This window comes from Nymphaea colorata, chromosome 5 (assembly GCF_008831285.2).
Source record: "Nymphaea colorata isolate Beijing-Zhang1983 chromosome 5, ASM883128v2, whole genome shotgun sequence".
NCBI classification, from domain to species: Eukaryota; Viridiplantae; Streptophyta; class Magnoliopsida; order Nymphaeales; family Nymphaeaceae; genus Nymphaea; species Nymphaea colorata.
Window position 1 is genome coordinate 7,333,582 of NC_045142.1, and position 14,208 is coordinate 7,347,789.

Sequence of the window (14,208 nt, forward strand, 5' to 3'; positions counted from 1 at the left end):
ATGTATGGCAGAACCTCAACTAAGCTGCCCAGTATCGAATGGCCCCGATCACAAGGCGACCTAAATTTGCAGGGTCACTCATTGATATATATATATATATATATATATAAAGACCACTAGGTGAGGGATGAAAACCAGGTCACTCAAAAATATTGAAATACCTTTTTGTATAATCTAACTAGATAGACTAAGAACGTTTTCATGAGAATTATATATTAAGTTAGTCATTTTTTTAACATGTTCCAATAACAATAAAAAAAAATGCATGGCTCTTATGACTTCAAGCTTTTAATAAGACAAAAGTAAAAAATTTCCTTAAAAACAACTTGAACAAAAACATATTATTTGTTGGGTCAGTGTTTATAACGCATTAAAATGTTCGCATGTTCAAATTTTTTACAAGGATTGAAGAGGTATGGTTTTTTGACTTGTGTGGTACGAATATATATATATATATATATAGTCCAGTTATTTAATTAGGATCATTCATTGGATACAGATAAATGGCTAAAGCTATCATTTACTCATCATGTAACAATTATATATATAATTGTTACAAGACTATAAATTCTTGATAGTACTGATGTAATGACTTTTTTCATTGTTTTTCAAATTTTTGCAAAATTCAATTGTCCTACATATATTATATTATATAAGAAAAGTCAATGTTGCCAAATGTAAGATAACTTTGGGGTAGGTAAAATTTAAAAACTTTGTAGTTGAAAAGACTATAAATCATTGTTAAAGCCATCATTGTTAAGTATAAACCATAGCTAATGCCGATGTAATAACTGTTTTTTAGTGATGAGTTTTTAACCATCCAAAGATGTGGCAAGCTTGCACCATCATATATGTTAAAAAACAATCATCAGATGTCTTCTTGTTTGTTGCGTAGACATGATCCCACCAAAACTTAACAACGTATAAATATGAGATGCACAAGCACTTTGTGATTATTGAGATGACTTCTTTGACAACGAATTTTTTCTAACTTATAACATCAGAATATCAAAATATTCATAATGTGCGCGCTCCAACAAAGCAATGAACATGTGGATTCACTTCTCTCATTTTGGCTGCCTTTTTCTTTCCCTTCTTTTGGAGGGATACATCAAAACTAATTGCGTGATTCCATCATTAATCATATAATATTTATATTCACTTAGTATATCACTTTGTTCGATATTATACCATATGGTGCTTTACAAGTTCTCTTGATAAGCCACACTGTGTACAGATTATTTAATCTGATTTAACTAGAAAATCATATTTACAAGCATTTTCAGCAAAACTAATTGCATGATACGAAAAAAATCTCTCTACCAATTTTAAGGCATGCAGATATGGGTTCTATGAATGTGAAATTTTCGGTTTTTTTTGAAATTTTCATCAATGCAATGGAAATTTGACAGCACACGTGTAAAATGTGGTTAGAAACCTTTAAGTCGATTCTTATATATCCTAAAAATAGATAAATGTTTGAGTAGTTTTGAATTTGATAAAAATCTTATGTCAGTTTCCATCGTCACTTATACATTTAAAAATATACATCCTTACAACATACATATATATATATATATATATATATATATATATATACATGATTCATTGATGAGCAGTTGAGAGAAAAATAATGTAAAAAACGTATAAATTAATATTAATATTTGATGATGATGGATCAACAACCCTTATAAACGATTTGGGTGATTTTAAATAACTAGAATTAAGCCCTCCCTCTACGCACATCACATGCCACCAGTAGCATCAAGAAGAGGCAGCAATCTTTTTCTTTTTTCCTTTTTTCTTTAGGTAATTTTGATACATATGACCGTAAAATTTTCAAGAAAAAATTATCGGGGAAAAAGTTGAATTTTTTGGTAGGGAATATTTTTTTTTAAATTCAATAAAAAATACAAGATAAAATTCACTGTGTTTGACAAAGCAGGAGAAAACCATACAAACTGTGTTTGACAAAGCAGGAGAAAACCATACAAACGAGGTAAAATTTTCACGATGCACAGTTTTTTTTACCTCAAAAACAATAGCCATCCGATAAAACGTGTGTCATATATATATATATATATACATATATATACGATGTACCGATAGAACTATCATTAACTACCTGATACATGGTCATAGGCACATAATCAAATGAGAAAACAATTCCTCACCTACCTTTCACCTCACCAAGAAACTGTGTTTGGTAAAAAGAAGCACAAACGAAGAGATAAAGCCAAAAAGAACCATGTGAAGACAGCGGATGCCACACGGAGCTAGGCAACAGCCAAAAAGAGACTTCTCCTCCACCGTCCATCACAAAGATGGATGGCCCTTCAATAACGTCCAAACCCAACCTTGCCGACTTACCGCACTAGTAGGGTGAAAAAGCGACGGCCACCCAAACCGCCATTAACCAACCGACCATAACATTCCGTCCACCGGAATATTCTTCCCAGATGAAGATTAAAGGCCTTTACCAGAAAAAGCTGGAGCCCAAGGAGTGGGATCCGAATTGTGAGCCAGGAGACCAGGCAACCTAACTTGACCCGATTTGAGGAAAGGGAAAAGGAATTTGAAGGAGGATGGAAAATGGGGTCGGAGGAGGGGAAAACGAGGACGGGTCCCAATGTTAGGTGGGCGGCCGCAATCTGGGTTCCGGTGGCCGGAAACCGCCAGGTGTAAGAAGGCGGTGGTTTAGGGAGGGAGCGGGTTTTGTTCGTATAAAAAGGGAGAATGGACGGTGAAGATAGGGAGACCTCCACGCCTGGCTTTCATCCGAGCGTTTGCTGGCCTTGCTTCCTCTCCAGCGTCGGATCTGGTGGTGGGAATCGCTATCCGCCAATTAGCAAGAACCCCTCAAAAACCCCCCACGCCCTCGCTTGAAGGATTCCTCGAGTGAGTTTCCGCCTTCGTTTCTCTCTCTCGTCTTGCTCTCCTACCAACATCATAGTTTCTGTCCCCTCTTCTTCTCCTCCATCCTGCTTTCCCTTTATTTATCTTACTCCTTCCTTCTTCGGTGTGGTCTTGTTTTCTTTCTCTCTGATCTTTATCTTTCTCTGTCTTGTTTAGACTATGGAGTTAGTTTTTGCCTTTAGTCGTCTTTCTTCTTCTTTATCTTCTTCGTCATCTTCTTCCAGCGGTTTCTGGGTTGCTAGGGTTTGGTGGTTTTGTTTCTTTCGAGAGGACGGATGGTTGTGAAGAACAAGATGTTGCGGTGTCGCGTTTTCTCATGGTTGTTTTTGGAATTGGTTGATTTTGGTACATTTTTAGGTTTTCATGGCGGATGCTGCGGCTAGCCCAGGCAGCCAGGAAAGCCCCCATTCAGGCGACCAGAGCCCGCGGTCGAACGTTCGGGAGCAGGACCGGTTCCTGCCCATCGCCAATATCAGCCGGATCATGAAGAAGGCGCTTCCAGCGAACGGGAAGATAGCCAAGGATGCGAAGGAAACCGTCCAGGAATGCGTCTCGGAGTTCATCAGCTTCATCACAAGCGAGTATGCGCTTCTTTTCAGGCTTATTGTGGTTGAATTAGTTCTGGTGTTGGTGCGAATTGATGGGATCTGTTGGATATTCTTCAGGAATTGTTGTTTCTTTGTGTGCGTGTGTGCGGTCGATTTATTTGTTTCCGTTTGGGGTTGTCTGTAGAGCGAGCGATAAATGCCAGAGGGAGAAGAGGAAGACGATAAATGGAGATGATTTACTGTGGGCTATGGGGACTTTGGGTTTTGAAGATTACATTGATCCTCTTAAGGTGTACTTAAACATGTACAGAGAGGTAATTTATTTTGGTAGCTTTCGATGCTAAATGCAGAAGCTGATATTTGTTTAGAGGTTGAACTGATGCTTCTTTCATTCTTTTCTTCTCTTTTGTTGGCTTTGCTTGGCGATTGCTCTGATCGTCGACGTTCTACAGATGGAGGTACCTAGCTTGATTTTGTTAAAGAATTTCAGTGGCTTCTATTGATTAATATATATGCTTCTTGGCTGCTTGTAGCTATTCGGCCATGGTTTGGCTTGATGCGCAGGGCATTTAGATTTGTACTACATAGCACCTTCTTAAGAAGTGGCAGAACCGCAAAATTTCTTGGGAACTTTTTCTTTTTCGTTTTCCCCGTTGTTGTGGGAGTGGCTTACCTTATTTTCTTGCTCTGATTTGAGGGAGGTCAATTTCTTATGTTCCTTTTTGTTTCTGATGCTGTTGGTTGCTGGTGGATTTTCCCAAAAAAAAAAAAAAAATCTTTGAGAAATTTATGTCAAGTGATATATTTTTTCTGTGTCAACTTAAATGCATTGGATATTTGTACCTCTGGGCAAGAAGATTTCCTTGAATATTTGTTGTGCTCAGCCATGTTTCACGTTTTGAAATGAAACTGTTAAGTTAGCCCGAGCTCATTAATCTTGTACATTATGTATATGTATACTTTTGTAACTTGTCTTCCCATTTTGGATCCACATTGCGTCAGGGTGATAGTAAAGGTTCGAAAGGTGGAGATGTCAGCAAAAAAGATGGTTCGGGATATCCACCAGGCTCTGGTGCCCCGGTAAAATATTTTCCTTCACTGTTCGTTTTATCTGTGACTCTGTTCTTCCAGCCATTCTAGCATCTGTGTGTACTCCAAGGTTTCATCTGTTTCTTTTATGGGTTTGTGCTGTAATCTTATCAGGGGATGGCTCATCAAGGTGCATACAATCAAGGGATGAGTTATATGCAGCCACAGGTACTTACAGCCAGGCATTCTGTGTGCTAATTGAAATTTTGTATAGCCCATCTCCAAGGAATGCTATTTATGATAATTGTCCATTTTGCTGGATATGTCTTCTACATTCGATTCGCTTTCATTTAGGAAAATGTGCATGTTTGTGACTATTTGATATAAAGATTTCTGAGGTACAACTCTTTGATATTCCAGAATACAATAGACATGTGATTGTTGTACATTAGATCATTTATATAAATTATAAGCCAAAATGAGGTCATATTTCCGTCCTCATGTCAAGCTGATGATATCTCTAGTTAGTTATGTGCCCTGTGGTTCGGGCCTTCAATTGCCTTGAATATGAAGCATCCAATGTCTTGAACATGAGAACTTCTGAACTCTTTTGACTTTTGAGTGTCTTGGACATTGAGTGCCTACCTGGAAGATTCTTATATTCATGGAATTTATGAATAATAAAGTTCAGTGAAGTTGTATGTACATTTTTTATTTGATTTGGGACTAGGAGTTTCACTTTTACTTTTCTGTCTTCTACAAGTTAACTAATAAAGTTTATGGTCTTAAGTTAGTAACTTAGTATTAATATGATGAAAAAATTAGCTAGGAGTAAGGCTTCTGAAATTATAATGGAGGCATCTGTCATGGGTATGGTTTATGGGAGAATTGAAATTTGATCTCTTTTCTTATAACATATGCTGCTTGGTAAGTTATATCAATGTCCTGTGTAATTATAATTAATTTATAATATCACAGGACATTACTAATAGTTGAAATCAGTTCTGGTGTTTTTAGATGACGTGCAATTTTGAAGGAAATATTATTTAGACCTGACGCATGGATGTCATATGTGACGTTTCAATATTTTTACTGCGTTAAATATATTGCTACCATGTTTTTTCCATGAAAATATGTACACCCTTATGCAAGTTTGTTCTCCCTTTTCTCTAGCCTCTCTTTTGCATCTTGATCTCTTATAACAGTGTCTACTGTCCAATCAGCAAAGTACCGATGCTTTCCAAGTTCCAATAAATGTCGATCTTGCTGCTTGGAGCCTATTTTGTTAAGGCGTCACCTAGGCGACGCCTAGGCATGGACTAGGTGCCAGTCCACACCTGTCACCTAAATCCATCACTTAGGCGATGGGTGTGGTACTGGTGCCTCGGCTGGAATAGGTGCCAGCATGCCTAGTCCATGGGAAGGTATATGCCTGTGATTTTATAAAATATAGTATGTACAATCTGTTATGATGTATAACATATGTACAATCTGAAATAATATATATTCACGTATTGTATGTTAATGTGTTATATATGTATATTAGTACAATCTGAAGCAATTTTTTAAGTGGTTCCATCTGCAGTTGAATTTGTTTTAATGTATACTATATGTACTGATTTGATACGATTTTTGTTTGAAATGATTCAAATTAAATGGTCTGTAAGATCTATAGCTGAAATAGTCTATAAGAAATGCAATCATTGTGTTCAGTATGTAAACAAGAATGATGTGTCTTCTTTTGTGTATCAAACTAAGGCATCAGCTAGAACAGAAAAGCACAGTTTCCAGTATGTAAACAAGCTGGAAATGTACTGTTAATCTGTCATGTCAACAAGAACAGAACAGTTTTTCATGTTTTACTTTTTGGCTTTACTTACAAAGTGTAACCATTCGATTAAAACAGAACAGAATAGTTTTTCAAGTTTTACTTGGAATAGAAGCTTACAGTTCAGTCAGTAAGTACATAATTTTATTATTTTTATTATGTAATAGTTACTATAACTAAAAAAAACAAAAAAAAAAGTCACCTTTTTTGCCTAGGCGCTGCCTGGTGCCCAGGTAGTGCCTGGGCATCTTGATAACATAGCTTGGAGCTGACTAATAGATCAGCCAAACAAGAGTTTTGTTTTAAGATTTTTCTGATGTTGTTTGAAAAAGTTGAATTGAATTCAACTAGTTATTTTAGCTTTTACCCAAATATTTATTCTCCTATTCCCTAATGTTAGTGACGTACTGAATCTACTGATTTAACACACACAATCTCTCTCTCTCTCTCTCTCTCTCTCTCTCTCACTCGCATGTTCTTTTGTGTGTGTGTGTGTGTGTTTTTGTGTATATTAGAGTCATCTGGCCATCCATCCATCCCGATGTCTCACACATGTAGGATGCATTAAACCAGTACCATCTTTCAGGACCAGTTTATCATACCTTATCTTTTAATGGTTTGTTTTTTATAAAATAATTACATAAACATGTAAATTGGCTTAAAGTTCATGTTATTTGGACATGTAAAATGAGTTTTAGAGCAAAAAATTCTAACCGCTGATTTTAATGTCTTATCTATACAGTTAAAAAGTATCATCCTTTGTTATAGATTCATGATATTTTTGTAGATTCATAATGTTTTGAGTGAGCCTCAAAACCAAAGGTGGTGGTAAAACAAGGCCCAAAATGGGACTGTTATCTATAAAAAAGGATACTAGTTTTTGAACTGTATAAATAAGATCTTCAAATCAACGGTATGAATTTTTTGCTCTAAAAACTCAATTTACATGTCCAAATAACATGGGGAATTCAATGCTGCCATGTACTGGGATGTTGTCGAATGGTTAAAATATTAAAGATTTGTTGTTAAAGAACAGTTACTAAGTTAGTATTAACAATGGTTTAGGGTGTAGTGACGGTTTATGGTGGTTTTAATGACGATTTGTGGTCTTCTTAACGATGAATTTTTAAATTTTAGTCATCCGGCAACTATCGGGCACGATTCAGCATTGATTTGTATATATATATATATATATATATATATATATATATATATATATTGAAATTGTGTCGGTGTTTATATAAAAGCATTAGTAGAAAACTCAAAATCTCATAAGATTTTCTTATTTTTTTATATGCCTTTTAATTCCTGAGATATTTTCTCGAGAAAAAACAAACTTCTTGGTATATATGTATGTAAGTATATATGTATGTGTTTATGTAGGTAGGTTTGTTTATATGATATATAGGTTTTATGTGCCCTCACTTTCCCCACCTGAAAATCATTTGATTAAATGATCAGAACGATTTGATAGATGAATTCTGTAATTTATTTGAAAAATAACGCCAACCAAAAGAAAGGGCAGCAAATTTTAACAGCCCATTATAAAAACCAGGTTTTATGAAAACCAAATTTTAATGTCATCCAAACATTCTTGAAATGGTGTTTTGGGGCAAAACCAGGTTTTGTCTCCCAAAACCTGGTTTTAGCCTTTTAAGTTGTCATCCAAACACCACCTAAGATGTACTACAAGTTAAGGAGGAATTAGTGGTGGCTGGTATAAAGTGATACATATCTTTATAGTACTAAGATGTGCTAGAAATTATTTATACAGATCCAAAGGTAGAATCTAATAAAAAAGAAAGATTTAATCCAAAACCAAAAGGAGGCATTATTGGTAGATGGTTTAGGTGATACTTTGTAGGATACACATGTGGATGCCTAACTTGTTGACAGGTTAAAATCGAATATCTCTGCCATAAAGGAAGTGGTAGTTGATGGAGATATGACAATGGAAATAGGAGCGTATCACCTTGGACTTGCTGTTAATCTTTCTAGGAAAAAGAGACAAGTTGATTTGGTGTGGGTCTTTGTGGACTGAATAAATTGTTTCACTTTCTCTGCATTTACATCAATTGAACTCAGGAAAAAGTTACCGTATCTGTTTGTGGAGGAGATTGTCAAATCACATAGGGGCAGTCTACATCTAGTTTTGAGTCTTTTGACCCTTCATTTCATATCTTTAATGGCATTGGCAAAAACTTTAGGTACAAATGTGAACTGTGAAGGTCAGTTTTGCATGTCACCTGCAAGCAAGTGAATATTGTAAATGGACAATCAGACCTTGGAACATATGTTGTGATCTTGGACATGGTAATAGAAAAGTCAATTGGCACGAGGGTTGCTGAGGCCTGAAGCTTGCAACAACCATGACTTGAACAGTGGATTGGTTTTTGGTGCTCTATTTGGAAAATCTTGATGATCAACATTATATTTGAGGTGAGTGAATATGCAAATGTTTTAGGGAATCTAGTGGTACTATAGCTTACACTGACAAAGTGCAATTGACTGGAAATTTCCATGAAATACTCGAAGGAGACAAAAAGTTACCATGCGAAAGATGATATGATTGGAGCATTGGGGTAGGAGACAAAGAGTCAAATGTTTAAAGTTCTGCCTGAAAGGGAAGCTTTGCTCTAGTTTCATTAGGCAATTGAAGAACTTGACGTTAGTCATCAGAGAAACAACATGCCCATTGTCTACTGCTGCAATATGGTCAGGCCCATAACGTATTTTGTATGTCTATGAGTATTAAGAAAATCCTTCTCCTCCAGGTTACATGGGTGTGGATTTGGTTATGGATGGGTATACACTATACAGATGTGGTAGGGGTCAACAACTTTAGAAAATGTGGGTACAGAGGAGTATGATGCTTTATATTTATGTATGCATGCAAAACACCACAAAAAGCCAAAATTAGTGCAAAATTTAAGTAAACAAGTAATATAATAAGAATAGTACATGGTAATGAGACAAATGAGTAATAAACTGCAAAAACAGAATGGAAATTGAATGGGAACCAAGCTAAATCAAGTAAAAATAAGTCATTTGGATTGGTTTCAGTACAAGAGTACCCATTTCTGTTCCCATACCCATTTTGCCGTGTTGGTTTGTATCAAGTTTGGTTGTGAAATTGTTGGTAGATGTGCACAATTATCCAATTGCATAAGTTTAGAGTCTCACAAATATCGTTCTTGGGTTTTTATTGGCGAGGTTTTTCTTGGGTATTTTTTGGCAAAGCTGTTTTTCTTTTGGAAAAATATCAGGAAAATCTCAGCTATTTTTAAAAAAATAAAAAAAGGTCAAAATTAGGTAAAAAATAAAATAAATGAGAAAGTAATATGAAAACATAAAAAAAACTGACTAGATAATCAAGAAATTAGAAAATGGAAAAGGCAGTCACTCCTCAAACCCTCACATGCCAAACGCAGCTTCGTCAGTTCTCAAACCCTCACTGAAGAGGTAAACACGAGGTAAAAGGTTAGGCACAGCTTCAACTCTCACGTCACACGAAAGGTAAAGTTAATAAACCCTCTTCACTAAAAGTTAAGAGTTAAGTACCCTTTTTGCTATTAAGAAAAAATTTCAGTTCAAAAAATAGCCTTTGTTTCCTTACTTTTAACATGTTATACCCTTCTTTAGCAAAGGAATTCATCAAGTGTGGTTTTTATGAATTAAAACCCTGCGCAAGAACATATAAAGTTATAAACAACACAAAAATTAAGTGGCGAAAAAAACGTGATTTATCGTGATAATATTCGCGATAAATATTTTTTCCCGATATTTTCAAAATATCGCAATTTTTTAGCGTTTTTTTTTGTTTTCTCCTTTTTTAACATTTATTTCGTGATATCTATGACACTGGTATTCACCATTGTCTAAGCCTGGGCACTCTGGATGGGTACTCGATGGGTTTTCAGTACTTGTCTCGATTAGGGCTGGAGCTTGGGCCCAAAAATTGGGCATTAGGCCAACCTAGGCTGGCCTGACTCAGGCCGATGAAAATTTTATTATTTTATGTATATAATATATATATATATATATATTATGATTAATTATATTTATATATTATTTTGTATTAAAAATATATTTTTTAATGTTAATCAGGATGGGTTCGGGTAGTCTGGTTGGGCTCGGGCCGCAGTTATGGGCTGTGGCATGGCTCGAGCCCGACCCCTTATCGAATAGGGGTGGCCTGATGCCCAGCCTTACCATTTTCATAGAAAACACATCTTTAAAAAAAACACAAAAAACAAGTCGATTGAAGAAAATGAGAAAAAAACACGTTTTTCTTTTAAAAGAACTCCAAAATGAAAATGACACAAAAAGACACGCATTATTTTCATTTTTTTGTTTTTTGTTTTTGCAAGGAAAACAACTTTGCCGTATTATACCCAAGAAAAACATCGCTGCTTAAAGCCTGCAGGCAGACGATACTTGTGACTTTGACATATATATATATATATATATATCACGATATTTTAAAAAATATTACAATATCATCAAAAAAAGAAAAACAAAGAACGAGAAAAAATCATGATATTTTGAAAAAGCAGGAAAAGGTATTTTTTTACATTATTTTCCTTTTTCTGTTTTGTAATGGTATTTGCATCATGTATTCAAATTTGAACTTAAACGAGATTATTTTTCTTCTTTTTTATGATGATTAGAGCATTCTTTTTATCACTTTTCTCTAGTTTTATTTATGTTTTCTTATTAGTTTCTGATTTGTTTTATGTTTACTTAATTTTTTGAATTTTTTTGAGTTTTGCCAAAAAATACCCAAGAAAAATCTCACCTTTAAAGACCTGAGAATGTGTATATATGTATGTATATGCACATACACACAGTCGTGTTCCTGTACTCAAATTTTTTGAAATCGCTCCTACTTGACACCAGCCGAGTATCCTTATATTGTTTTGATGACAGTTAATTTTTGCTACCCTCAGTTGCTAGTCTTCCGAGTCTTGAATGGTTGAGTGCTGCACTTCGCTGACAGTTTGGCTTTAGCATGTTGATTATGCACGTCATCTAATGTTACACTCCGTGAGTACTACTTTACCTGCATGTTGGTAGAAATCTAAAATACTGCATATCAACACTTGCCAAATTTCCTCACAAATCCAAAGCTAAATGGTATCATCGTTGTGACGGTGTTATCTAATCTGCCATTAGGACAAGATAATAATGGTATGTTGGGTAACCTTTCATGTCCATGACCACCCATCAGTTTGTTGTTCAGCCTTTGCTCCCTCAACCAAAATTAAGGCCATGATTATTAGTAGCAAGCAGATCATCGTTGGAGTTGATAAGTCCTTACTGAGTTGCTGTCTAGGTTTTGACTTGCCTCCCTTATGCATCTGGCCACGTAAGTCCAATCCAAAAGCTTAGTTCAATTCATTTTCAAGCTGGACTTGGATGAAACTACTTAAAAGATTCTGTCTTTCCATCTAATTTGACTTTAAATTTAAAGACGGATCCACATATGTGCTGTTGAAGATGGTTTTTTGCTTCTTTATCTTGATTAGTTTCTGCTTTCAGAACAGATTGTGCTGGTACCAGAAGGTTTTAATTTTTGAAACCTTGTGTATTGTGGCTCAACTCAAAGTAGATTTGCTCGAGTCTTGATTCCTCCAGGTCAACTTGGTGACTTGACCTGGCCTTGACAATTTTTTTAATAAAATATATTTACAAATGTATATGTTGGTTTTTTTAATTCATTATAAATGTCAATATGTTATATAAAATGGTTATTGATAATCCTTGCACGTTAATATACTTACTATAATTATGCTATTCATTATTATACAGGTATGCATCATTTGTATAATCATATAGTCCAAATTTTATAATATACGAACACCCATACACCAGAAGGTTCTTTTATTTTTGCCTCTTTGATAATCATAGATCTGGCGATAATGTAGGGCCTAAAATGAGTCAAGATGACATATTCCTTTGGCCTTATATATATTTATGTTTGTCTAATTCTCACAAATATTAGTAATATTATTTCCAAAAATGAGGATGTCACAATATTGGGCAAGAACATTATGATTTTTTCAAGGTAAATCTTGCAAGAAATGTTATGATATGCTCCTTTAAAAAAAGAGCCGGTTTTCCATTTTTTTATCTTTTAAAATTTTAAAAACTATTTGAATCTTTTATCAATATTTTTTTAAGGAAGTTAGTATAAAATCATAATTTCATATAATTTCTATTATTCTGTATATATTGTTAAATGTTTTGAACTTATTAGATTTTCCCAGGTAATTTTTTTTTTAAATTTCAGTCTTGCTAATAAATTCCTGGGATACTTTTTGTGGCAGTGAATGGTAAATACCTTGGAAACTGTCAGAAATTTTGTTTGGTTAGCAGAAGCATCGTATACATAAATTATTTTCACAGATGCATGGTCCACTATAAATGGTAAATGTGTCGGTTGGACCAACCTGTGACCCACTGTTGTGCCAAAAGTCAGATGACTTTGTGTCAGTCTTGTCATCTTCCTGGACTTCCATTTTTCCTAGGTAGATGAATGATTGTGTCAACTCTGCTTTGTTGATGAGATTTGATGAGTTTCTAAGATGTTTATACCTCGATCTTGTGAAGGTCGACTCTGTTGATGACTTCTCAAAGATGTGGACACCTTAAGCTTGTTACGGGTTCTCTTAGTTTCATGTATTATTTTCAGTCTGTAAAATTTCTTCCATGAAAAATATTTTGTCTAGGATGGTGTTTATTCTGAACCTTGCAAAAACAAGGTTTTTTAATTTTCATGCTGCACTAAACAGAACCATTTGCTTTTGAATTTGATCTTTGCTTCAGCGGCAGCATCTTTGCTCATATCTTCTCCTAGCAAGGAGCACGATAATTGTGCAAACTTTGGTAGAAGGGCAGCAAGCACTTTTGTCTTTCTTATGAGTTCTTTCAGGCCACCATGGCTTTTAGGCTGACTTATGTACAAACAATGGCACAAGAGTGCTAGGGGAATGAGTGGTAGGAGAAATGAGAAGAAATACAAGATAGCATTGCCAACTGGAAATGCATCTTTTCAAACTTTATTGATGGTTAGAAGAAAAAACCCAAGAAAATTTGTTTCTAGAGAAAGGGCTGCTAAAGACTATGCAAAGAAACTTATGACCATGAGTATAGTACAGTTGAATATCGATAAATTTAATCTTTTCTTCATATCCTTAGACATAAATTTAGTTGTGGTATAGGAATGGTAGGTCGTGATCTATGTCATAGGTTGTGTGGTTATGTTGCTTCTGCTGAATGGAAAGTGACATTTCTAGATATTATTGCTTGTCTGAAAGTCTTGTAGATCTGCAAGGTATTGTTTGTTTATATAATTTATGACAAAAGGGTAACACATTTTACTCTTGATATTGGCAATCCTTGGTCCTCAATAGGGCATAGCTTAATTGTCTATTTTCAATTGTTTTTGTGCAGGCATGGCCATATGAGGTTTGTTATTCTTTTCGTAACATATTGTTATATCTATACGCTGGTGCTCATTCTTCGAAGTCATTGTTTGTTATTATTGCAGTAGGTGTACCTAGTTGAGCATCACTAGGAGGCGTGATGGAGGTGACTGATGCCATCCTGTTGCGTCTTTGTGCTTCTCTTCTCTATTCTGTTGCTGCATCCTTTCTAAGGAATCCAAGTTATGTGGATGAGAAAAAGTTGGTTTAACATCCTTGACGTTATGACTCGTGCTGCCAAATTGATGATAAGGCAGTTGATTTGATGTTTGGGAAGTTGGGATTTCTCTTTGAGCATATTATAGAATGTTTGTGATGAATCCGTTGTATTTATCTCTCAGAGAAAGCACCTTGATGTACCAACTCATTGGTTATAAATATGGTTGATAGTTGTTGATGC

The 14,208-nt window shown here is 35.1% G+C and overlaps 1 protein-coding gene across 3 annotated transcripts; it reads left to right on the forward strand.

The window, feature by feature from the left end:
• The first annotated feature begins 2,614 nt into the window (after positions 1 to 2,614).
• LOC116254172 (nuclear transcription factor Y subunit B-1-like) lies at positions 2,615 to 14,208 on the forward strand. 3 transcript variants are annotated; one of them, XM_031629352.2, is made up of 8 exons: positions 2,615 to 2,898; positions 3,274 to 3,497; positions 3,649 to 3,778; positions 3,917 to 3,922; positions 4,467 to 4,544; positions 4,668 to 4,721; positions 13,777 to 13,791; positions 13,874 to 14,208. In XM_031629352.2, exons 2-8 carry the CDS (start codon positions 3,280 to 3,282, stop codon positions 13,874 to 13,876), a joined length of 504 nt encoding a protein of 167 aa, XP_031485212.1. In that variant the 5' UTR covers positions 2,615 to 2,898; positions 3,274 to 3,279; the 3' UTR covers positions 13,877 to 14,208. The 3 variants fall into 3 exon arrangements, 1 of the variants encoding a protein (XP_031485212.1); XR_007573425.1 differs by lacking the exon at positions 13,777 to 13,791 and having other exon boundaries at positions 2,625 to 2,898; positions 3,649 to 4,544; XR_007573426.1 differs by lacking the exons at positions 2,615 to 2,898; positions 13,777 to 13,791 and having other exon boundaries at positions 2,905 to 3,497; positions 3,649 to 4,544.

What these genes read in the sequence shown, in the direction of transcription:
- LOC116254172 (XM_031629352.2), top strand. Translation starts at nt 3,280, where the DNA reads ATGGCGGATGCTGCGGCTAGCCCAGGCAGCCAGGAAAGCCCCCATTCA. An exon ending in ATCAGCTTCATCACAAGCGA is followed by an intron (nt 3,498 to 3,648) that starts GTATGCGCTTCT and finishes GGTTGTCTGTAG; the next exon opens with AGCGAGCGATAAATGCCAGA. An exon ending in CACCAGGCTCTGGTGCCCCG is followed by an intron (nt 4,545 to 4,667) that starts GTAAAATATTTT and finishes TAATCTTATCAG; the next exon opens with GGGATGGCTCATCAAGGTGC.